Raw genomic sequence first — 22892 nt, forward strand, 5'->3', positions numbered from 1 at the left:
AGATGTGGTAGATAAACTGCAGTAGGTTGACAAGCTAGCTCACATTGGCATATAGCCTCTTGCCTTTGATATGTATTGTATAGCACCTCTCACTACGAGATCATGTTATTGTAGCTTCCCTGTAATCAAATTCATTAAAGGAATCCTCAAAAAACATATTTTAGTGTTGTTGCGTTTTGCATCAAGGATTGTTTTTGCTCTACTGAATGTGCTTTCTTGAAAAATGTAATTGCTGATATATGCATATTTTGGGGGTGATTATATTATGGTGAACTAATGGAAAAAATACAAAATCGTTTTTTAGTGTAGTATTCCTTTAATAAAGCACCTGCCAAGAGGTCCTGACTTTTATGGCACATATAGTAAACTCATTCCACAGAGGATCCCTGGTTCCAGTCCTCTTTGTAGGTGTCCCCTAAATCACTACATGATGAACAGGGTTGATCAGTCAGATAAAGCCTGCAATGCTGCCTGGGCATATCTTTGGGCACTGCCTACTAATGTTCCATTTGGTCGAGGAGTGAGGGTTATGAGCCCAGCGCCTCCTCGTTTCCTGCACTGGCTTTCTGATAACGTCTGACCTACGACCCCAAGCCGTGGGATGCATGATGTTCATGAGAACAGTTGTTAGTATCTTCCCAAACAAACAAGACACACACCACCCCCCCCCCCCCCCCCCCCCACCCCTCAACATACGTTACTCAGAACAATACAGGAGTCATTGCGTCAACGCCTCAAAACAGTCCTAGGAAAAACACAGGAAAAGGAGTCTACTCTCCGGAGTTTACTCTCCACAGTCCATACTCCACACACTCTCCGTCTGTGTCCAACTCGTTAAAGTGGTCCATCGACTGCGGAGCTCCAAGTCCTGTCATTCTTCAGCAATGCAGTTGGGGTCCACCTTAACATGGCTTGCTCTGAGTGTCGGTCAATGACACTGAAATCACCTGGCTCCCAGGTCATACCGGATGCATCTGTCTGTACTGTAGTAATCACAACTGGGTCAGTGTGTAGTCTCTCAGGGGTCAGGCTGCATCATGAGAAGAGGAGGGTCTTTCTCTAGGCTGATCTTACATTCCACCTCCTCCTCTACCGGGACATAGAGATTCCCTATGGAGCTCTGGAAGGCAGGGGGGGGTGTTAGTGTGTGTGAGGGTCATGGGGCAACGTGGATGAATTGTAAAGAGGAAGTTAGCATTTCTAGTTAGTGAAGTCCTATAACATCAGCTAGCCCCTTACTGTTAGACCACTGCTAATAATACAAGATGCTGTTGCTGTTCTCACCTTCTGTTCCTTATTGCTGATCAGCATGTCCTTCAAAATCCAGGAAGGCTGTGGAATTTTGGGGAAAAGCTTCTCTCTGTGCCTGGAAAAGAACCAAAGAGGCCACAATTAAAACCCTAATCACTAAAATGTAAATTGCTTAAGTGAAAACACAAGATAGAATGCTATTTAGACAACCCCCCCCACGACAGAATGTAGACCCATGATGTAGGTTGACTTACTTCATGAAACAACAAAGAAACAGGATGATGAATAGGCCAACTGCAGCTGGAATGAGGATGGCAAACACAGTCATCGACCAATCAACATGAAGATCCTCCACACCTGAAAGGAACACAAGCAAAACATCAGTGACTGGGTCTAATTCTAGTCATGTCTATTAGATTAGAAGTCTATTACATTTAGCCAACAGTACACAATTCTATTATAATGTCATATACTTAAGCAATAAGGCATGAGGGGGTGTGGTATATGGCCAATATACCACAGCTAAGGGCTCTTACGCACAACACAACGCCTCTTTTACGCTACTGCTACTCTCTGTTTATCATATATGCATAGTCACTTTAACCATATCTACATGTACATACTACCTCAATCAGCCCGACGAACTGGTGCCTGTATGTAGCCTCACTACTGTTATAGCCTCGCTACTGTTAATTTTTACTGTTGTTTTTATTTCTTTACTTACCCATTGTTCACCTAATACCTTTTTTGCTTTGTTGGTTAGAGCCTGTAAGTAAGCATTTCAATGTAAGGTTGTATTCGGCGCACGTGACAAATAAACTTTGATTTGCCTGGATACAGCCTTTAGCATATTGGCCATATACCACAAACCCCCCAAGGTGCATTATTGTTATTATAAACTGGCTACCAACGTAATTAGAGGAATAAAAATACATGTTTTGTCATACCCGTGGTATACGGTCTGATCAGTATTCAGGGCTCGAACCACCCAGTTTATAATATTTTCATAGACTAATGGTATAATATACACTTTTTATTCATCCTCCATTTTATTTGATACAGGGAAAGTTTAAAATATTTCAATGTTAATATTATTATATCACTGACTGTGTCCTGCCAGAGAGAGTGTGGAGAAAGAAAGTGGAGTAAGTACCATAAAGTTCAACATGGCTCCAGTCGCTCCCTCCTGCCCCACATGACTCCTGATATACTGCTTTAACCTGGACTCTGTATTGGCATCTCAGGTCGTACGGCACGTACACAGCTACATTATCATATTCGTATCGTATCTCCTTACTCTGGAGGAAACACACACACAACACATTGACTGGAACTCCGATAATGGTACCATTTCACTAAAACGTGCAAGGATATGTGCACACACACACGACCCTTTATGTCCGTAAAAGCAGTGTAAACATGTTCCAGTGACTAAAGCTGTACTTTTATTGGTGTAATTCAGATTAGTAGCCCATCTCATGGTGACACTACCAGAACGCCCAACCCTTCATCTGACCTATATACTGTCTGTAGCCAGATAAACAAATAAACTTAGGCCTCGTTATCGGTTAAGGAATCATTCTGCATTATTACATCCACAGGTTTTGAACATCAGGTCTCTGTTGCAAAATAGATTTTCTCAGTGAAACTAATCTGTCCAACAATGGCCGAGTGAACCATAAATAACCAAAGGTTAAATTAAAAATGAAACTATTGAAAACTCTTCTGAAGTGCAACAGAAGAAATTGTCTGCACTTACCAGGTTGTCATTGTAAATAAGAATTTGTTCAGAACTAGCTTGCTTGGATAAGTAAAAGGTTATATAAATAAATAAAAATATCCACACATCCATTGCTTACCAGAAACTCTTGACACTTGCTGTAGTTTAAGATGTAAACCCAGCAGTGGTGAGCGGCTAAGTCCGGAGGGTCCCAGCTCAGAATGAGATCCTTTCCTTCCTCTGTGATCTTAACCCTAGGGGCCGGGGGCTTGACTGAAGAGAATCGGACATACAGTAGACCATTAGATAAATGAGAGTATTGGTAATATCAACAATATTGAATATTACTTGAGAGTTGGGTAGTGTCATGTAATTACTGATTAGTTGGTATACCTCAATAAATAGTTTTAGAATTCATGGTTTTCCGGTCATACTATGAGGATATATCGCAAACGTGTATTTTTAACTGTTAAAAAAGTAGTTCTTCTTACCATAATGTACAGGACACACCCGGAAGGTTTTCTGTACAGACACACCATTGAGAGTCCCATTGAAGTGGAAGTAGACATCATGTTCAAGGAAGTCTCCTCTCAGGCGACATCCTGTCTTCTCACCAGCTCTGTCCTTGTAGTCACTGCATGCTGTTTTGTGGGATTCACCAGGGTACCTGAAACATTAGGGATGAGAATCTGTCACTGCTCAGCTCAACTGACACTTACATCTAGGTTGGGCTCAGTGCCATTGCTTGTCAGTTGAATTGATAGAAGAACCTTTGCACTCCTGAAGCTTAATGACGTCTAAGATGATGGGTAGGATGTGTAGGAGAAACAAAATATGAAGTGAATTGGTAGAAGAAGCCTTGGCAAAGGTCTCTAGGCCTATGTGACCATTGGCAATTCATGTTTCACTTGCAAATATTCAGTGTGCCAGGAGCTATTTTACCAGTTCAGTCTGCAGTGGCATGTACTAATGGATGCCAAGGGAAGTAAGGCTTCCCCAAAAAACGTACCTGTAAATAAAATAAAAAAATCTTTCGTCTCTTTGGGTTTCATAATTGTCCTTCAATTCACAAGAGGCTGAATGTACACTACATGACCAAAAGTATGTGTACGCCTTCTCGTCAAACATCTAATTTCAAAATCATGTGCATTAATATGGAGTTCTGGGAAGGCTTTCCACTAGATGTTGAACATTGCTGCAGGGACTTGCTTCTATTCAGCCACAAGAGCATTAGTGAGGTAGGGCACTGATGTTTGGCGATTAGACCTGGCTCACAGTCGGTGTTCTAATTCATCCAGAAGTTGTTTGATGGGTTTAAGGTCAGGGCTCTGTGCAGGCCAGTCAAGATCTTCCACGCCTATCTCGACAAACCATTTTGTATGGACCTCACCTTGTGCACGGGGGCATTGTCATGCTGAAACAGGAAAGGGCCTTCCCAAAAAAGTTGGAAGCACAGAATATTCTAGAATGTCATTGAATAATGTAGAGTTAAGATTTCCCTTCACTGGAACTAAGGGGATAGCCCAAACCATGAAAAACAGCCCCAGACCTTTTTTCCTCCAGCAAACTTTACAGTTGGCACTATGCAATCGGGCAAGTAGTGTTCTCCTGGCATCCGCCAAACCCAGATTCGTTTGTCGGAATGCCAGATGGTGAAGCGTGATTCATCACTCCAGAGAACGCGTTTCCACTGCTCCAGAGTCCAATTGCGGTGAGCTTTACACCACTCCAGCCGACGCTTGGCATTTGCGCATGGTGCTCTTAGGCTTGTGTGCGGCTGCTCGGCCACGGAAACCCATTTCATGAAGCTCCAGATGAACAGTTATTGTTCTGACATTGCTTCCAGAGGCAGTTTGGAACTCGGTAGTAAGTATTGCAACCGAGGACAGACGATTTTTTACGCACTACACGCTTCAGCACTCCCGTTCTGTGAGCTTGTGTGGCCTTCCACTTAGCGGTTGAGCCATTGTTGCTCCTAGATGTTTCCACCTCTCAATAACATCACTTATAGTTGACCGGGGCAGCTCTAGCAGGAAAGAAATTTGATATACTGTCTTGTTGGAAAGGTGGCATCCTATGACGGTGCCACGTTGAAAATCACTGAGCTCTTCAGCAAGACAATTCTACTTCCAATGTTTGTCTATGGCGATCGCATGGCTGTCTGCTTGATTTTATACACCTGTCAGCAACGGTGTGGCTGAAATAGCCGAATCCACTCATTTGAAGGGGTGTCCACATACTTTTGTGCATATAGTGTATCTCACAGGAGAAAGCGAGCAAAATAGCATCCCTATGTCTCTGTATGTTTAGTCCATCTATCTGAAGCGGTCTGGTCCAACAGAGACTGACATTGTTGCTGCCCGTAGCATTGAATGCACGGGAAGCCAGCGAGCATTTGGCCTCCCTTGATAAAAATATATAAAATAGCCAATCAGCGTTGAGCTAAACCGAGTGAGCTCAACTGTGAATGGTCCTGGCACACCAAAACACGGGTGACAAGGGAAACCAGTTTTGATTTTGCATCACTCCTATCAAATCGCATTGAGAGCAAACGTCATTGACAGAAACAACTTGAATTGTTGCATCTCGTTGTTGTGTTGTCGTCCGGTGGCTAGCTAGCTAAAATGGTCTCTTTCCTAAATTAGCCATGGATGGAGATTTGGACTTGTGTTTTTACTGAATTCTCAATGATTATAACGCCGATTCTGATCCAACCATAAATTGGATCAGACGATGGAAGTTCGAAATGGATCTAGATGTAGAAGGCTAATGTTGAATTTTGGCCCATTCCTCCTGACAGAGCTGGTGTAATCGAGTCAGTTTTGTAGGACTCCTTACTCGCACACGCTTTTTCAGTTCTGCACACAAGTTTTCTATAGGATTGAGTTCAGGGCTTTGTGATGGCCAATCCAATACATTGAATTTGTTGTCCTGAAGTCATTTTGTCACAACTTTGGAAGTATGCTTGGGGTCATTGTCCATTTGGAAGACCCATTTGCGACCAAGCTTTAACTTCCTGACTGATGTCTTGAGATGTTGCTTCAATATATCCACAGAATTTTCTTTCCTCATGAAGCCATCTATTTTGTGAAGTGCACCAATCCCTCTTGCAGCAAAACACCCCCACAACATGATGCTGCCACCTCCGTGCTTCACGGTTGGGATGGTGTTCTTCGGCTTGCAAGCCTCCCCCTTTTTCCTCCAAACATAACAATGGTCATTATGTCCAAACAGTTCTATTTTTGTTTCATCAGACCAGAGAACATTTCTCCAAAAAGTACGATCTTTGTCCGCATGTGCAGTTGCAAACCGTAGTCTGGCTTTTTTATGGCGGTTTTGGAGCATTGGCTTCTTCCTTGCTGAGCGGCCTTTCAGGTTATGTCGATATAGGACTCGTTTTACTGTGGATATAGACACTTTTGGACCCGTTTCATCCAGCATCTTCACAAGGTCCTTTACTGTTGTTCTGGGATTGATTTGCACTTTTCGCACCAAAGTACATTCATCTCTAGGAGACAGAATGAGTCTCCTTCCTGAGCGGTATGATGGCTGTGTGGTCCCATGGTGTTTATACTTGCGTACTATTGTTTGTACAGATGAATGTAGTACCTTCAGGCGTTTGGAAATTGCTCCCAAGGATGAACCAGACGTGTGGAGGTCAATTTTTTTTCCTGAGGGCTAGGCTGATTTATTTAGATTTTCCCGTGATGTCAAGTGTTGTGGAAAATATTGAGTCAAATATTTGCAGATTCCGGAACTTGTAGATTCAGTTAGACTTTATTACAAAGTAACAGAGCCGAGCGATTCCATGGAACAACTGAACAGCTTATCACAGAGCCCTGCCTTTATAGTATTCTGTCTTTGCATAACGTATAGAGTCCCCTCCCCCTATATGAAAATAACTCCTTGACCTTTCTCCACCATTATCTTGCCGTCTCAGTTCTTTCTTGTTAACGCCCACATCAGACAGCTGTCTAAGTTATAATGGTGGCGGGGCCCTGATCATATATGTTCCATTCCTTATATGGCCATTCTGTCTCAGCACTTCAACGTGGATAGTGTAGATACTGCAAATAATGGAAATGTATGAGTTTTGCTCTCACACAAGCAAAAAGAGGCACTGCGTTTGAAGGTAGCCCTTGAAATACATCCACAGGTACACCTCCAATAGGCTAATTGACATCATTTGAGTCAATCAGAAGCTTCTAAACCATGACATTTTCTGGACATCAAGCTGTTTAAAGGCACAGTCAACTTAGTGCATGTAAACTTCTGACCCACTGGAATTGTGATACAGTGAATTATAAGTGAAATAATCTGTCTATAAACAATTGTTGGAAAAACGACTTGTGTCATGCACCAAGTAGATGTCCTAACTAGATGTCGACCGATTAATCGGAATGGAAGATTAATTAGGGCCAATTTCAAGTTTTCATAACAATTGGAAATCTGTAATTTTGGACGCCGATTTTGCAGATTTTTTTTTTTTTTTTTACACACCTTTATTTAACTAGGCAAGTCAGTTAAGAACACATTCTTATTTTCAATGACGGCCTAGGAACGGTGGGTTAACTTCCTTGTTCAGGGGCAGGACGACAGATTTTTACCTTGTCAGCTCAGGGATTCAATCTTGCAACCTTACGGTTAACTAGTCCAATGCTCTAACCACCTGTCTCACGAGGAGCCCGCCTGTTACGCGGATGCAGTAAGAAGCCAAGTTAAGTTGCTAGCTAGCATTAAACTTATCTTATAAAAAACTAAAACAATCATAATCACTAGTTATAACTACACATGGTTGATGATATTACTAGTTTATCTAGCGTGTCCTGCGTTGCATATAATCGATGCAGTGCGCATTCGCGAAAAAGGACTGTCGTTGCTCCAACGTGTACCTAACCATAAACATCAATGCCTTTCTTAAAATCAATACACAGAAGTATATATTTTTAAACCTGCATATTTAGCTAAAAGAAATCCAGGTTAGCAGGCAATATTAACCAGGTGAAATTGTGTCACTTCTCTTGCGTTCATTGCACGCAGAGTCAGGATATATGCAACAGTTTGGGCCGCCTGGCTCATTGCGAACTAATTTGCCAGAATTTTACGCAATTATGACATAGCATTGAAGGTTGTGCAATGTAACAGGAATATTTAGAGACTTATGGATGCCACCTGTTAGATAAAATACGGAACGGGTCCGTATTTCACTGAAAGAATAAACATTTCAGGCTCGTATTTCTGTGTGTTATTATGTTATAATTAAGTCTATGATTTGATAGAGCAGTCTGACTGAGCGATGGTAGGCACCAGCTGGCTCGTAAGCATTCATTCAAACGGCACTTTCGTGCGTTTTGCCAGCAGCTCTTCGCAATGCTTCAAGCCCTATCAACTCCCGAGATTAGGCTGGTGTAACCGATGTGAAATGGCTAGCTAATAGCGTTTCAAACGTCACTCGCTCTGAGACTTGGAGTAGTTGTTCCCCTTGCTCTGCATGGGTAACACTGCTTCGAGGGTGGTTGTTGTCGATGTGTTCCTGGTTCGAGCCAAGGTAGCGGCGAGGAGAGGGATGGAAGCTATACTGTTACACTGGCAATACTAAAGTGCCTATAAGAACATCGAATAGGCAAAGGTATATGAAATACAAATCGTATAGAGAGAAATAGTCCTATAATTCCTATAATAACTACAACCTAAAACTTCTTACCTGGGAATATTGAAGACTCATATTAAAAAAGGAACCACCAGCTTTCATATGTTCTGAGCAAGGAAATTAAACGTTAGCTTTCTTACATGGCATATATTGCACTTTTACTTTCTTCTCAAGCACTTTGTTTTTACATTATTTAAACCAAATTGAACATGTCTCATTATTTATTTGAGGCTAAATTGATTTTATTTATGTTATATATTAAGTTAAAATAAGTGTTCATTCAGTATTGTTGTAATTGTCATTATTACAAATAAAAAAAAAAATAAAATAAATAAAAATAAAAAATCGGCCGATTAATTGGTATCGGCTTTTTGGTCCTCCAATAATCGGTATCGGTGTTGAAAAATCATAATCTAGTCCTAACCAACTTGCCAAAACTATAGTTAACAAGAAATTTGTCGAGTGGTTAAAAAACGAGTTTTAATAACACCAACCTAAGTGTATGTAAACCTCTGACTTGAACTGTATATAGGGACGCAACTTCCACTGTCCCCCCCAGTTTTGTCATTGGAAGGTGTAACAAAACGAGGCAACAATGTGCTTAAGGACCATGCGGACATCTCTGAGCGGTTGGGTGGGCTGTTTGGAGTGTTTATCCGACCGGATAAAAAAAAATATTCCTCCCCAGTTCTAAAACCAAAGTTGCGCATATATATATATATATATATATATTATATATATTATATATATATATATATATATATATATTATATATATATATATATATATATATATATATATATATAATATATATTATATATATATTATATATATTATATATATATTATATATATTATATATATATATATTATATATATATATATTATATATATATATATTATATATATATATTATATATATATATTATATATATATATATATATATATGCACACACAGTGAGGGAAAAAATGTATTTGATCCCCTGCTGATTTTGTACGTTTGCCCACTGATAAAGAAATTATCCGTCTATAATTTTAATGGTAGGTTTATTTGAACAGTGAGAGACAGAATAACAAAAAAATCCAGAAAATCGCATGTAAAAAATGTTATAAATTGATTTGCATTTTAATGAGGGAAATAAGTATTTGACCCCCTCTCAATCAGAAAGATTTCTGGCTCCCAGGTGTCTTTTATACAGGTAACGAGCTGAGATTAGGAGCACACTCTTAAAGGGAGTGCTCCTAATCTCAGCTCGTTACCTGTATAAAAGACAACTGTCCACAGAAGCAATCAATCAATCAGATCCCAAACTCTCCACCATGGCCAAGACCAAAGAGCTCTCCAAGGATGTCAGGGACAAGATTGTAGACCTACACAAGGCTGGAATGGGCTACAAGACCATTGCCAAGCAGCTTTGTGAGAAGGTGACAACAGTTGGTGCGATTATTCGCAAATGGAAGAAACAAAAAAATAACTGTCAATCTCCCACGGCCTGGGGCTCCATGCAAGATCTCACCTCGTAGAGTTGCAATGATCATGAGAACGGTGAGGAATCAGCCCAGAACTACACCGGAGGATCTTGTCAATGATCTCAAGGCTGCTGGGACCATAGTCACCAAGAAAACAATTGGTAACACACTACACCGTGAAGGACTGAAATCATGCAGCGGCAGCAAGGTTCCCCTGCTCCAGAAAGCACATATACATGCCCGTCTGAAGTTTGCCAATGAACATCTGAATGATTCAGAGGACAACTGGGTGAAAGTGTTGTGGTCAGATGAGACCAAAATGGAGCTCTTTGGCATCAACTCAACTCACCGTGTTTGGAGGAGGAGGAATGCTGCCTATGACCCCAAGAACACCATCCCCACCGTCAAACATGGAGGTGGAAACATTATGCTTTGGGGGGGACAGGACAACTTCACCGCATCAAAGGGATGATGGACAGGGCCAGGTACCGTCAAATATTGGGTGAGAACCTCCTTCCCTCAGCCAGGGCATTGAAAATGGGTATTCCAGCACGACAATGACCCAAAACACACGGCCAAGGCAACAAAGGAGTGGCTCAAGAAGAAGCACATTAAGGTCCTGGAGTGGCCTAGCCAGTTTCCAGACCTTAATCCCATAGAAAATCTGTGGAGGGAGCTGAAGGGTCGAGTTGCCAAACGTCAGCCTCGAAACCTTAATGACTTGGAGAAGATCTGCAAAGAGGAGTGGGACAAAATCCCTCCTGAGATGTGTGCAAACCTGGTGGCCAACTACAAGAAACGTCTGACCTCTGATTGCCAACAAGGGTTTTGCCACCAAGTACTAAGTCATGTTTTGCAGAGGGGTCAAATACTTATTTCCCTCACTAAAATGCAAATCAATTTATAACATTTTTGACATGCATTTCTGAATTTTTTTGTTGTTATTCTGTCTCACACTGTTCAAATAAACCTAACATTAAAATTATAGACTGATCATTTCTTTGTCAGTGGGCAAACGTACAAAATCAGCAGGGGATCAAATACTTTTTTCCCTCACTGTATATATATTGCATATATATAAGCAAAAAAGCATCCCTTTTTCCTGACCATGTCTTTCATAGATAATTCGTAAACATCCAAATAACTTCACAGATCTTCATTGTAAAGGGTTTAAACACTGTTTCCCATGCTTGTTCAATGAACCATAAACATGCACCTGTGGAACAGTCGTTAAGACACTAACAGCTTACAGATAGCTGGTAGGCAATTAAGGTCACAGTTATGAAAACTTAGGACACTAAAGAGGCCTTTCTACTGACTCTGAAAAACAACAAAAGAAAGATACCCAGGGCCCCTGCTCATCTGCGTGAACATGCCTTAGGCATGCTGCAAGGAGGCATGAGGACTGCAGATGTGACTAGGGCAATAAATTGCAATGTCTGTACTGTGAGACGCCTAAGACAGCGCTACAGGAAGGACAGCGGATCGTCCTCGCAGTGGCAGACCACGTGTAACAACACCTGCACAGGATCGGTACATCCGAACATCACACCTGCGGGACAGGTACAGGATGGTAACAACCATTGCCCGAGTTACACCAGGAATGCACAATCCCACCATCAGTGCTCAGACTGTCCGCAATAGACAGAGAGGCTGGACTAAGGGCTTGTAGGCCTGTTGTAAGGTAGGTCCTCACCAGACATCACCGGCAATAACGTTGTCTATGGGCACAAACCCTCTGTCCCTGGACCAGACAGGACTGGCAAAAAGTGATCTTCACTGACGAGTCGCGGTTTTGTCTCACCATGGTTGATGGTCGGATTCCCGGTTATCGTCAAAGGAATGAGCGTTACACCGAGGCCTGTACTCTGGAGCGGGATTGATTTGGTGGAGGGTCCGTCATGGTCTGGGGCGGTGTGTCACAGCATCATCGGACTGAGCTTGTTGTCATTGCAGGCAATCTCAATGCTGTGCGTTACAGGGAAGACATCCTCCTTCCTCATGTGGCACTCTTCCTGCAGGCTCATCCTGACATGACCCTCCAGCATGACAATGCCACCAGCCATACTGCTCGTTCTGTGCGTGATTTCCTGCAAGACAGGAATGTCAGCGTTCTGCCATGGCCAGCGAAGAGCCCAGATCTCAATCCCATTGATCACGTCTGGGACCTGTTGGATCGGAGGGCTCGGGGTGAGGGCTCGGGCCATTCCCCCCAGAAATGTCCAGGAACTTGCAGGTGCCTTGGTGAAAGAGTGGGGTAACATCTCACAGCAAGAACGGGCAAATCTGGTGCAGTCCATGAGGAGGAGATGCACTGCAGTACTTAATGCAGCTGGTGGCCACACCAGATACTGACTGTTACTTTTGATTTTGACCCCCCCCCCCCCCCCTTTGTTCAGGGACACATTACATTTTTGTTAGTCACATGTCTGTAGAACTGGTTCAGTTTATGTCTCAGTTGTTGAATCTTGCTATGCTCATACAAATATTTACACATGTTAAGTTTGCCGAAAATAAATGCAGTTGACAGTGAGGACGTTTCTTTTTTTGCTGAGTTTATATAATGGTCGCAAGGCATATGAACTAACAGGTTATAGAGAACACAATTATCACAACACAAGTTGAAATATATATTTTTCTGGCTTCCCCAGTGATTTAACCCACACACCTTTACTGTCAGTCCGTTGCTTTGGGTAGGGAGTGATTAGGAATTTGAAGTAAAATATTTCTCACCAGTAGTAGAGCTGGAGGTCATCTCCGGTCTGATTGGCAGGAAGCCAGCTGCAGTTCATGGCCTTAGAGGAGTAGAGGGAACACTGGAAGTTCTTCACCAACTCTGAGAGAGCGAAACAAAGCATTGCCATTAATCTTGACTACAAAAATAGAATCTGACAAAGACTGAAGATGATCTGAATGTTGTCCTGATTATTCTTTCAAACATTATTTCAAAACTCAAATGACCATTTGAAACTCGTAAAACAAGATTAATAGCAGCACATTGTTTGTATTGTAGACTGTGTCCTTATCGACTGCTGGATGACGTTCAGAGGAGTTCACTATTCCCATTTCATAAAAGGGGCAAATCCTAATTTCCATGGGTGAAGTGAAAACTCTAAATTAGAATTCGCCCCACAGTGATTGTTACCTACATGTGGGTTTAGCGATAGATGCGGACAGGTTTGGTTATGGTTCTCTCTGCAGTTTATGGGGTTTGTTTGCACCACAGCAATATTTATGGTTATGGAAAATATTTAACAGCGGTTTGATGGTACAATGATTTTCTACACTATACTTTGCTTGTTTTGACACAGTTCACCTAATTTCAGTTTATATTAGAATTTTAGCATCCAGGAAATAGTGTAGCGATATCTGGTGGGTGCTGCAGTACCCTCAGCACCCCTACTTCCCGTGGCTATGCACTCAATAAGCACAATTATGCTTTATAATTAGGCTACATCAAAAAATAATTTGGTCTGGCAAATGATTAATATCGTTAATCGCAGGATTTGCTTCCAAATTTGCTCAAATTCAGGCTGTATCACATCCGGTAGAGATTGGGAGGCCCATAGGGCAGCACACAATTGGCCCAGCATCGTCCAGGTTTGGCCGGGGTAGGCCGTCATTGTAAATAAGAATTTGTACTTAACCGACTTGCCTAGTTAAATAAAGGTTAAATTAAATTATGTACTTTAACATTTTTATACAAAAAACATTGAAGTCCTGATTTTGTCTAAAGTAAGCAAATGTTGGTAAATTGAAAAAGCACACTTTAACCTCAATGTCAACTTCTTTTTACTTTAAAATAGTTTTTAGCTGTAGCTATAGATTATGTATCTGGGATGTTTTCTGTGTATTTTGAAAGCTTTCAGACACCGCAATAATCACAATAAAAATGTTTTGTGCAAAAGTTAACTGACTTAACTGATTCTCTCCGACAGCCCTAAAATGAACAAACCTAATCATATTAGGCTATGTCCAGTGGTGGGAAAAAGTATCGAACTGTGATACTTGAGCAACAGTATACACACACCACACACATACCTTAATAGAAATGTACTCAAGTAAAAGTCACCCAGTAAAATAGTACTTAAGTAAAAGTCTAAAAGTATTTGGTTCTAAATATATTTAAGTATCAAAATTAAATGTAATTTAAGTATCAAAAGTATAAATAATTTCAAATTCCATATATTAAGCAAAGCAGATGGCACCATTTTCTTGTTTAAAAAAATTGATGGATAGCCAAGGGCAGACTCCAATACTCAGACATCATTTACAAACAAGCAACATCCGCACTGAGCTAAAGGCTAGAGCTGCCGCTTTCAAACAGGCGGGACTCTAACCCGAAAGCTTATAAGAAATCCCGCTATGCCCTCCGACGAACCATCAAACAGGCAAAGCGTCAATACAAAGGGAAGCACAGCCGAGAGCTGCCCAGTGACACGAGCTAAACTACTTCTATGCTCGCTTTGAGGTAAATAACTCCGAAACATGCATGAGAGCACCAACTATTCAGGGAGACTGTGTGATCACTTTTTCCGCAGTTGATGTGAGTAAGACCTTTAAACAGGTCAACATTCACAAGGCCGCAGGGCCAGACAGATTACCAGGACGTGTACTGTGAGCATGCGCTGACCAACTGGCAAGTGTCTTCACTGACATTTTCAACCTCTCCCTGTCGGAGTCTGTAATACCAACATGTTCTAAGCAGACCACCATACTGCCTGTGCCCAAGAACACTAAGGTAACCTGCCTAAATGACTACCGACCAGTAGCACTCACGTCTGTAGCCATGAACTTTGAAAGGCTGGTCATGGCTCACAACATCATTACCCCAGAAACCCTAGACCCACTCCAATTTGCATACCGCCCCAACAGATCAACAGATGATGCAGTCTCTATGTCACTCCACACTGCCCTGTCCCACCTGGACAAAAGGAACACGTATGTGAGAATGCTATTCATTGACTACAGCTCAGCGTTCAACACTGTAGTGCCCTCAAAGCTCATAAATAAGCGAAGGATCATGGGACCAAACCCTTCCCACTGCAATTGCATCCTGGACTTCCTGATGGGCAGCCCCCAGGTGGTAAGGGTAGGTAACAACACATCCGCCACGCTGATACTCAACACACGGGCCCCTTGGGTGCGTGCTCAGTCCCCTACTGTAATCCCTCATGGTCTCAAAATTATCCTTGCAACTTGGAAACTAAGCCAGGGTGGGGTTAAGACAACAACCCGTGCAGATAACACGATGAACCCAGAGTGGCTTATGATGCTCCTTGGTCTGCATGGGAGGGGTTGAACCAACCATGACTAAGCATTGTTAGTGTCAGCTAAAAATATACAGTTGAAGTCGGAAGTTCACATACACTTAACCCAAATACATTTAAACTCCGTTTTTCACAATTCCTGACATTTAATCCTAGTACAAATTCCCTGTCGTAGGTCACTTAGGATCACCACATACGAATTTGAAATGTCAGAATAATAGTAGAGAGAATGATTCATTTCAGCTTTTATTTCTTTCATCACATTCCCAGTGGGTCAGAAGTTTACATACACTCAATTAGTGTTTGGTAGCATTGCTTTTAAATTGTTTAACTTGGGTAAAACATTTTGGGGTAGCCTTCCACAAGCATCCCACAACAAGTTGGGTGAATTCTGGCCCATTCCTCCTGACAGAGCTGGTGTAACTGAGTCAGGTTTATAGTTCTCCTTGCTCGCACACGCTTTTCAGTTCTGCCTACAAATTTTCTATAGGATTGAAGTCAGGGCTTTGTGATGGCCACTCCAATACATTGACTTTGTTGTCCTTAATTGCCACAACTTTGGAAGTATGCTTGGGGTCATTGTCCATTTGGAAGACCCATTTGCGACCAAGCTTTAATTTCCTGACTGATGTCTTGAGATGTTGCTTCAATATATCCACATAATTGTCCTTACTCATGAAGCCATCTGTTTTGTGAAGTGCAGCAGTCCCTCCTGCAGCAAAGCACCCCCACAACATGATGCTGAAACCCCCATGCTTCATAGTTGGGATGGTGTTCCTCAGCTTGCAAGCCTCCCCCTTTTTCCGCCAAACATAACAATGGTCATTATGGCCAAACAGTTCTATTTTTGTTTCATCAGACCAGAGGACATTTCTCCAAAAAGTACGATCTTTTTCCCCATGTGCAGTTACAAACCGTAGTCTGGCTTTTTTATGGCGGTTTTGGAGCAGTGGCTTCTTCCTTGCTGAGTGGCCTTTCAGGTTATGTCAATATAGGACTCGTTTTACTGTGGATATAGATAATTTTGTACCCGTTTCCTCCAGCATCTTCACAAGGTCCTTTGCTGTTGTTCTGGGATTGATTTGCACTTTTCGCACCAAAGTACGTTCATCTCTAGGAGACAGAACGCATCTCCTTCCTGAGCAGTATGATGGCTGCGTGGTCCCATGGTGTTTATACCTGCGTACATTTGTTTGTACAGATGAACGTGGTACTTTCAGGCGTTTGGAAATTGCTCCCAATGATGAACTAGACTTGTGGAGGTTTACATTTTTTTTCTGAGGTCTTGGCTGATTTCTTTTGATTTTCCTATGAGGTCAAGCAAAGAGGCACAGAGTTTGAAGGTATGCCTTGAAATACATCCACAGGTACACCTCCAATTGACTCAAATTATGTCAATTAGCCTATCAGAAGCTTCTAAAGCCATGACATCATTTTCTGGAATTTTTCCAAACTGTTTAAAGGCACAGTCAACTTAGTGTATGTAAACTTCTGACCCACTGGAATTGTGATACAGTGAATTAGAAGTGAAATAATTTGTCTGTTAACAATTGTTGGAAAAATTACTTGTGTCATGCACAAAGTAGATGTCCTAACCGACTTGCCAAAACTATAGTTAGTTAAATTTGTGGAGTGGTTGAAAAACAAGTTTTAATGACTCCAACATGAAGTATATGTAAACTTCAACTGTGTGTATATATATTTTTTAAATACATTGTTGGTTAGGGGCTTGTAAGTAAGCATAACACTGTAAGGTCTACACCTGTGACTAATAAAGTATTTGATTTGAAATTCTGCATTCGTATTCAGTGATAAGTGCTAGAAGTGGACCATTTTCCTGTCCTGCTTAGCATTGAAAATGTAATGAGTACCTTTGGGTGACAGGGAAAATGTAGAGTAAAAAGTACATTATTTTCTTTAGGAATGTAGTGAAGTAAAAGTTGTCCAAAAAAATAGGAAAGTACAGATACCCCCCAAAGCTACTTAAGTAGTACTTTAAAGTATTTTTACTTAAGTACTTCACACCACTGGCTTTGTCCATGTCAAATGAACAAAATATATTTTAATGGATGCAGAATTTACATGGGATCCAACATGCACTTTGATTAAAACAGAGAATTAAAAAACACGAATTTCACAGTCGCTGACGTCGGTTTCAGGAAATGAACATGGAATTCTAGCTTTCCAAACAAGGTCATGCTTGCCTACCGAAAATGACCAAACTGGTTACATATATGACTATTAAAGATCGGGAAAAAATAAACGCATGCATACCTTTCTCAACTGCAACCTCTGGAGTGATCAAAGGAATAAAGTATTGTAGAACCAAGAGAAATTCCATACGTTTCAAAATCATGTTGTCCATTGCGTAATTCTGATGGAGCGCGCCTCCCCAAAACTCGCACTGAATTCCAAAGGTACGTTCACCAGAATTGTCGAGCAGTTGTCTCCATACCTGAGAAAACAATACATGTGCCTCACGTTCAGATAAACAAAACAAAAGCAAACACAGGATTTACTCCAGCGAGTGAGTTATAATTCCATGTCGTGTGACAGTGTGCACCGGACTGGCAAATTGGGCGGAGTTTGCATGCTAGGAGTATTCAACTCTTACCCTACGAGGTCGGAGCCTGCTGGTTTTCTATTATACCTGATAATTAATTGCACAAACCTGGTGTGCCAGGTCTAAATCAATCCCTAATTAGAGGAAACAATAAACATAAGCAGTGGAGCTGGCTTCGAGGTCCAGAGTTGAGCTTGAGGGAAAGAGCCATACTGTAGCTCAATGTTAGGCCTACTAGAGTACAGGACAGTAGGATGTCATCAATTTGACAGTGTCAGTCATTCGTTTTCTTCATTGGATAAAAGCTGTTTGTAAAAAGCGCAAGAAAAAAAAAGTCATAATAACACCCGTAATACACCACCCCTGCTTAGGCTATGAGCCCCGTGTATAATTTAAGCACCATAATAAAAGTTAATAAATCCATTAATAACGTTAATACATAAACATTAAAATAAATACAAAATAATGAGGTCAATACAACCCACTTTTTAAAATATGTTTTTATTGAAAAATGGCTTTACAAACATGCAATATGTTGAACAAGCACCTGTACTTACACATATATAGTGTAATTAAAAATGGCAAATAAGTCAGACACAATCAGAGAAATAACACCTCTCTCCCAGACCTGATGCAACCATGCATTTTTCCAAAAACAGTACAAATATAAATACATACATTACATACATACACATTTTTCTTCTTTTACAGCATAACAATATATTATATACATCTGCAAATTATTATCATCAGCAGTCTACTAATTTCAGTGTAGCACTTGTGAAATACTGTACAATCAGCATGTGTTGGAAGTTTTATTATTACTTGAACAGGAGACTTTTCTGAGGAGAGATGTAGGCACTACTAGATCACTAGAACCAGCTAGCTTATACAGCCCTCAAATTCAAACCTGGACCTCAAAGACTTTTTCAATTCTTCCCCTTTAAATCAGGGACTGATTTAGATCTGGGACACCAGATGTATGCAACTAATTATCAGGTAGAAGAGGAAAAACAGCAGTATTCCGGACCTTGAAGGGTAGGATTTGAATACCCCTGTGATAGAGGCATAAAATCACAACCATTAGCCTGGTCCCACAATAATTGGTCTTTTGACCAATCAGATCAGATCTTTTCCCCATAATTGGTCAAAAGTTCAGAATTGGGCTGTCTGTGTCAACGCAGCCTATGAGTTCTCAAGACAGCACTAAGAGATCTGGGACCAGGCTAATCAATCTTACGGTCAAAGAGCAGGGGCCCCATATCAGAACACACAACACAGCTCAACAACTAAAGTAACTGTCTGAGCATTGGGTTATTACAGAGTGACTGACAATTTGACATCAGAGTATACTTCATTAAATCTCCTTTCCTTACTGTACATTTTCCTTACATCTAATAGATGGGTTGGTTGTTTAGCGACAAAACCGACGCGTGCGCAACTATGGGACAAAACAGACAGGGTGGGCTTAGACTGTTGATAACATGTAAACTGTATTTAGTCTCTAAATGTTTATTGAAAACATAAATACATTTGCACAATGAGCACTTGTCTCTCAAATACATGGTATCAATAACAAGACACAACGAGCTGAAACGGGCAACCTATGATTCCCCACATGGCAGCTTCTCGTCATTGCTGCTAGCTATCTGACCGTTCAGAATCATATCAACACACGCCTTCCGGCCACATCGATGCGCACACATCATTTGCGTGATGTTGTCAGCCAACCCATCTATATCTAGAACCTAAAAGGGTTCGTCGGCAGTCCCCATTGGAGAACCCTTTGAATAACACTATTTGGTTCCAGGTACAACTATTTTGGTTCCATGTAGAACTGTTTCCACATGGAACCCTATTGGAACCCTTTTTTCTAAGAGTGTACAGACAGATGGGTTGGTTACTGTTTGTTTTTTCCTATAACATAAGCAACCTTAGAGCATAGCAGAATAGACTCCAGCACTTAAGTGTAATGTTGTGTTTCCACTTCTCTCAAGCAACCAAGCCATTTGATGCAGTGTGCAAGGCAACAACAGCTTTGCATTGATCATAACAAAAGACAGCCATTACCAGGAAGCTGACAGATCCGGTTTAGGTTCAGCTGGCGGAGAATGCATGTGTGCGTGTGTGTGTGTGAAAAATAGCTATACTCTGTGTGAAAAATGTGTGGTCTGTAGACTTTAGCCCAGGTCTGTAGTCGTCCCACTGATAGCACGGAATACATGTAAGGAGTTCTGGAGCAGTGACTGCATCATATCCTCCTGGACGATCTATGGTGACAGAGTAGACAACAACATACATCGTTACCATCATTGGTCAAACCGCCACAGACACTTACAGTGCCTTCGGAAAGCATTCAGACCCCTTGACTTTTCCCACATTTTGTTACATTAGTCTTATTCTAAAATAAATTAAACAAAACAATTTCCTCAACTATCTACACACACCATGCACGCACCCACATATAATGGAGTTTATTAAAATAGAGGCCATTGTTTCCCTCTACAATAAATCAAGTATTGGGCTTGTAAGTAAGCATTTCACTGTAAGGTTTGTATTCGGTGCATGTGACAAATACAATTTCATTTCATTTGTTGCCACAAACAGTGTATCAACCCACTGACTGCTTCTCTCACTGACCGTGATAAACGGGAGATAACAGGTTTGTATTTCATCAACCATGTAGAAATGAATATTTAAAGTTACCCCACAGAGGGCATCAAATTACCTGGCACTCCTTAAATCTAAGGCGCAGCAAGGGACAGCATAGACAGAAGAAAGGGAAAAGTTATCGTTATAGACACAAAAGGAAAGTAAAAGACAGAACAAAGAGCACCATTATATACTCCGCTTAAAGTTAGTCTTATTTGTACATTCATTGTTGGACTTTTGAATTAATGATATATACGGCAGCCAATGATCCTTCAAGAATATAACCTACAAATGCCTCATGAGCTTAGTACCACATAAGCTTAAATATAAAAGGTTATTTTAACAATGTAGAGCTTCACAATATGGTTATAACGTTCATGTGGATGCCATGGACTTTCAGTCCTTGTCTATTTGAGAGGGATTAGCCTACACTTCCCTAGCCCCATCCCTCAACTGTATAGCTAAATAAGTGGCGGTCGTTTTGTTGTTGTTTACATTACGGACTGCAGAGTAAAAACAGTAGTAAATACAGAGTAGGAAATACAGTAGATGCGGCACATATTAGGAATTTTTGACAGGTCTTGCACAAGGAGGAGTGGTGATAAATACTGTTGCTTGGAATAGGGCAGGGTAGTGTGTGTGTGTGTGTTTCGGAGAAGTTCGTCACTGGCCCGCGGGCAGCCTTTGGTACACTCACACACACTCATCGCCCCCTCCCGGCTCTGTTATCAGCTACACGTTAGCAATGTGGGTCGACACACAAGTTAATTTCGCTATCTTATTACATACATTACACACTTTATTCTTACCTCCCATCAGTAACAGTTTGTTATGGTAAAAATAATATACAGACAAGCGTTCATGTTTAATTTAATTAAGCAACGTTTATTGTACTTATCAATGTTATTGATGAGCGCGCTGTTTGTTTGGTTCTGTTCCTCTCCGATCGGTAGCTTCCGGCTGGGATAAGGACCAGAGCTACGGTAATCGGGCTGGGATAAGGACCAGAGCTACGGTAATCGGGCTGGGATAAGGACCAGAGCTAGGGTAATCGGGCTGGGATAAGGACCAGAGCTACGGTAATCGGGCTGGCTTTGTAGTGTCTGTCCCGAATGGCTCGTTCACGTGAATGGGCATTTTGGAAGACACCATGTCAGTAGGGATGAGATTTTGTAAATGTGTTATATTGTATCATGAGAAACAGATTGCAAAGGTATATGATTCAATATGTTTAGCTGAGTGGAAAATGTAGGCTTTGACGATGGTAATTGCTTAATTAATTTGTGTTTGGTATGTTCTGATGGGAGGGGCTTCCCCTACAAAAGGAGCCTCTCTTTCAGTTCAAAAGGGGGAGAACTATTTTGGATTGAGCTGTTGATGCGAAGTAAGGATGCGACCAGACCTGTTCCTTCTTATCATAGCAGGATCCAGGGTAAACATAACTCATAATAGAAACTGTCTTTGTAGAACCAGCTGGTTGCAACACTGGTTGACACTCTAGCAACTCTGTCACAATGAGGTGGCTTCTTACAGTGAAAATGAAACTTCTCTGTCAACTTTTAAGATTACACAAACCACCCCTAAATCTGGTGTTTGATCAAAAGAAGTAGGGGGAGGAGAGGAGGATGAGAGTAGGAGAAACACAGACGTGAGACCTCTAGAGAGAGTGTGGTCAGAAGTCATCTTGTGTGCATTGGTAAGGCTGACTGTGTATACAGCGGTTATGATTAAGGGGAGCCCTCCACCTCCCCCATGTCACCTGTTTATGGATGATGTCTGACAGCCACCTCCCCCTCCCCCCATGTCACCTGTTTATGGATGATGTCTGACAGCCACCTCCCCCTCCCCCCATGTCACCTGTTTATGGATGATGTCTGAGAGCCACCTCCCCCTCCCCCCATGTCACCTGTTTATGGATGATGTCTGACAGCCACCTCCCCCTCCCCCCATGTCACCTGTTTATGGATGATGTCTGACAGCCACCTCCCCCTCCCCCCATGTCACCTGTTTATGGATGATGTCTGACAGCCACCTCCCCCTCCCCCATGTCACCTGTTTATGGATGATGTCTGACAGCCACCCCCCCCTCCCCCATGTCACCTGTTTATGGATGATGTCTGACAGCCACCTCCCCCTCCCCCCATGTCACCTGTTTATGGATGATGTCTGACAGCTACCTCCCCCTCCCCCCATGTCACCTGTTTATGGATGATGTCTGACAGCCACTTACCCCTCCACCCATGTCACCTGTTTATGGATGATGTCTGACAGCCACCTCCCCCTCCCCCCATGTCACCTGTTTATGGATGATGTCTG

At 41.7% G+C, this 22892-nt stretch overlaps 2 protein-coding genes across 2 annotated transcripts in view; both read right to left on the bottom strand.

Annotated features, from left to right (window-relative positions):
* Window positions 1–705: 705 nt before the first annotated feature.
* Window positions 706–18002, bottom strand: LOC120030561 (interleukin-13 receptor subunit alpha-2-like). Its single transcript, XM_038975978.1, has 8 exons — window positions 17636–18002; window positions 12825–12927; window positions 3463–3638; window positions 3111–3244; window positions 2405–2549; window positions 1506–1608; window positions 1285–1366; window positions 706–1120 (listed from the first exon to the last, which is right to left on the bottom strand). The coding sequence occupies exons 1-8, from the start codon at window positions 17724–17726 to the stop codon at window positions 1019–1021; spliced, it is 936 nt and encodes a 311-aa protein (XP_038831906.1). The 5' UTR covers window positions 17727–18002; the 3' UTR covers window positions 706–1018.
* A 266-nt stretch (window positions 18003–18268) lies between these two features.
* Window positions 18269–22892, bottom strand: part of LOC120030343 (dedicator of cytokinesis protein 11-like) — a 131887-nt gene continuing 127263 nt past the window's right edge. Inside the window, exon 54 of the mRNA XM_038975717.1 lies at window positions 18269–20194. Coding sequence (XP_038831645.1) covers window positions 20105–20194 — 90 coding nt within the window. The 3' untranslated portion in view covers window positions 18269–20104. The remainder of the gene's footprint in view (window positions 20195–22892) is intronic.

Source organism: Salvelinus namaycush, chromosome 36, assembly GCF_016432855.1.
Source record: "Salvelinus namaycush isolate Seneca chromosome 36, SaNama_1.0, whole genome shotgun sequence".
In the NCBI taxonomy this organism is placed as follows: Eukaryota; Metazoa; Chordata; class Actinopteri; order Salmoniformes; family Salmonidae; genus Salvelinus; species Salvelinus namaycush.